At 40.1% G+C, this 2765-nt stretch overlaps 1 protein-coding gene across 1 annotated transcript; it reads right to left on the reverse strand.

Annotated features, from left to right (window-relative positions):
* Window positions 1-665: 665 nt before the first annotated feature.
* Window positions 666-1745, reverse strand: LOC109165632 (BUD13 homolog). Its single transcript, XM_019314482.1, has one exon. The coding sequence runs from the start codon at window positions 1610-1612 to the stop codon at window positions 731-733; it is 882 nt and encodes a 293-aa protein (XP_019170027.1). The 5' UTR covers window positions 1613-1745; the 3' UTR covers window positions 666-730.
* Window positions 1746-2765: the final 1020 nt, after the last annotated feature.

The raw sequence follows: 2765 nt of genomic DNA on the forward strand, positions 1-2765 counted from the left end.
TAACTTAAATTGATTTATCTGTCACTTATCTACTAAGGTCACAAAAAGAGCTTTAAAGCAACAATCTTTGAACTAGAGTAGCTAGATTTATTATATTGAATGCCATATTCGGAATCATATCTAAATTATTTGTTAAACGTAGCATATAAACCATTCAATTACAACATAAAATTGTTAACATTAATATTATTATTATTCTATTTGTTGAGTATGTCTAAGGAATAAGAGTCGAACGGATTGAATGAGGACAATAGGACCATGGGTATTTTTTCCTTGTAGTCAGATGTTTAATTTGATCATCATCATAACACAATTAATAAAAGCATAATTTTGCTCTCGTAAACGTAAGCAAATTGTCGAACCATATAAATCTTACTAAAAATAATATTTAAAAGTTTTATTAAACACATAAAGGTTATATTTAAAAATTATTTATTAAATTATTTATTACAAAGTATTATTTTTGGGATGATGAGCAAACCCCATAGACATTATCTGGGAGTAAACATTGAGTAACCCACTTATATGTAATAACTCACAAGAAAAATAAAGTATATTAGGAAGATTTAATGTTTACAAGAATCAAACATATTAACAATTTTATTGATTATATATAGTTGATACAAGGCAAATGTTGAATAATAAGTATATAACCATAATACACACTAAGGTAAAACTAAATCAGTTGTGCAATCTGAAAAATTAGTGTAGATTGAGGTAACAGGGCGCCTCACATGTCAGCAACAAACCAAAGATATGCTACTCTTTCGGTCGCCTGCTTCTCATTCATACGTTTAAACATTTGTTTCTCATAACCATTACTGCGGTCAACCCCATCCCAGTGTCTTCCTGGTTTGATACTATAGCGATTGGGTGCTGCATCCAAGCCTCTGCGTATCCAGCTTTGAGGGGGAATTTCTTGGGGAATTATGAAGCCTGATTCTTTCATTTTGTCATCTGCTCCCAGGTCAGGCAAAACCTGTTCTGCTCTCTTTTTCTTGACTAAATGTGCCATGGGGTCACCCCATCTCAACCTGTCCTTCAACATATTCTCCAGTTCAGGGTCATCTCTGCTCAGTGCAAATGGCTTCTCCTTCTCACTTTCCAGTTCTTTAAGCCTAGCCTCCATCTCACGTTTCTGAGCCAAACCTTTACCCCATTCCACCTTTATTTCCTTCGGCTCTTTCTTTTTCTGAGACTGCAAGTACTCTTCCTTTGATACCCGTTCCCCAGTTACTTTATCACGATATACTGGTTTAGCACCTCGCCCACTAACTACACCATCCATCTCTTTAAACCTCAACCACTCCTCTTTCTTTGTTTTAGCAATTTCATCCTTCACATCCTTGCCAGTAACCAAACCAGTCTTTTGCCTCACAGGCGACCACCGATATCGTGACTTGCGTTTCCGGGGAGGTGACAAGTCATTATCTTGAAGTGGATCTGGTGAATCATCCCCTTCCTCAGGTTTTTGCCAGACAGGATCCTCATCAACAATAATGACACCTGAGACATCAGTTTTAGCTTTCTTTTTCTTCTCCTCTTCATACCCACTTTCATATTTTTTCAGATACTTCTTCAGTGATGTAGAGTCAGATGATGGAGCCACCATTCTGCCTCAATCAACAACTCACTACTGCCTGAGTTTATTCGCCGGAGAGTTCACCGGGACTTTTTGGTCTCCGATTTATCGTTCTCCGGTGACCGGTGATGGAGATGGCGGTGATCAAAGGCGGTGGACAGCGGTGTCAGACGGCGGATGGAGAGGCTGGCTTCCCGCTTCCCCTTATCGACTGGGATCAATGGTTATCGCCGGCCTGCTGTTTGTTCTCGGCGACGGAGACGGACGTCAGTGGCAGCGAAGCGATGCTGAGTGAGAAGGTGAAGGTCCCGGTGGTGATTCCCGGTCGACTCTCCTGTCTGTCTCTCGTTCTCTTGGTCTCTCGGTCGTCTGTCTCTCTTTCTTGGCTGCGGATGAATAATAATATGGCAATTAGGGAGTTTTTTGCACTTTTAGTCCCACGACTATAGTGGCACTGGCAGAATTGATCCACGACTTTTGAACCTTGCAATTTTAGTCCACGACTATTGATCTTTTTGCAAAAATGGTCATTCCGACCACTTTTCCGTCAAAATTTCACCGGAAAAAAAAATTCTCTATTTTTAGCTGGGTTAAATGCGGCGGCGGAGTACATGTACCAGTCCAAAGCTGTTGCCGGATAACCCAACTAGCCCGGGGAACGCCACGGCCTCTCCGCTGCTTACTGACAGCCCTGCCTGCTCCAGGAACTCCGCCGTCTGGGACAGTAGTATGTAGCCCAGTAATATTGTATGTAGTCAAATATCAATTTTTTTCTTTTAATTTGTTGAGATAAGTAAAATGTCAATTTTAACCCGGCTAAAAATGAAGAATATTTTTTTCCCGGTGAAATTTTGACGGAAAAGTGGCCGGAAGGACCATTTTTGCAAAAAAATCAATAGTCGTGGACTAAAATTGCAAGGTTCAAAAGTCGTGGATCAATTCTGCCGGTGTCACTATAGTCGTGGGACTAAAAGTGCAAAAAACTCGGCAATTAGGCAACTAGGGTTCACCTATATATTCTTTCTTTTTTTTTTTTTTTTTTGGAAAATAGATTTCATTAATTCAAATCGGAATACAACTCGTTGACAATAAAAGAAGGAGGAACAGATATCCACTCCTGACGCACAGACATAGAACAAGCTTCCCTAGCAAGGCTATGGGCAACTACATTCGCAGTGCGGCT

Source organism: Ipomoea nil, unplaced genomic scaffold, assembly GCF_001879475.1.
Source record: "Ipomoea nil cultivar Tokyo-kokei standard unplaced genomic scaffold, Asagao_1.1 scaffold3069, whole genome shotgun sequence".
In the NCBI taxonomy this organism is placed as follows: domain Eukaryota; kingdom Viridiplantae; phylum Streptophyta; class Magnoliopsida; order Solanales; family Convolvulaceae; genus Ipomoea; species Ipomoea nil.

Bases quoted from the DNA above. Each gene is read 5' to 3' on its own strand.
- LOC109165632 (XM_019314482.1), bottom strand. From the start codon at position 1,612: ATGGTGGCTCCATCATCTGACTCTACATCACTGAAGAAGTATCTGAAA.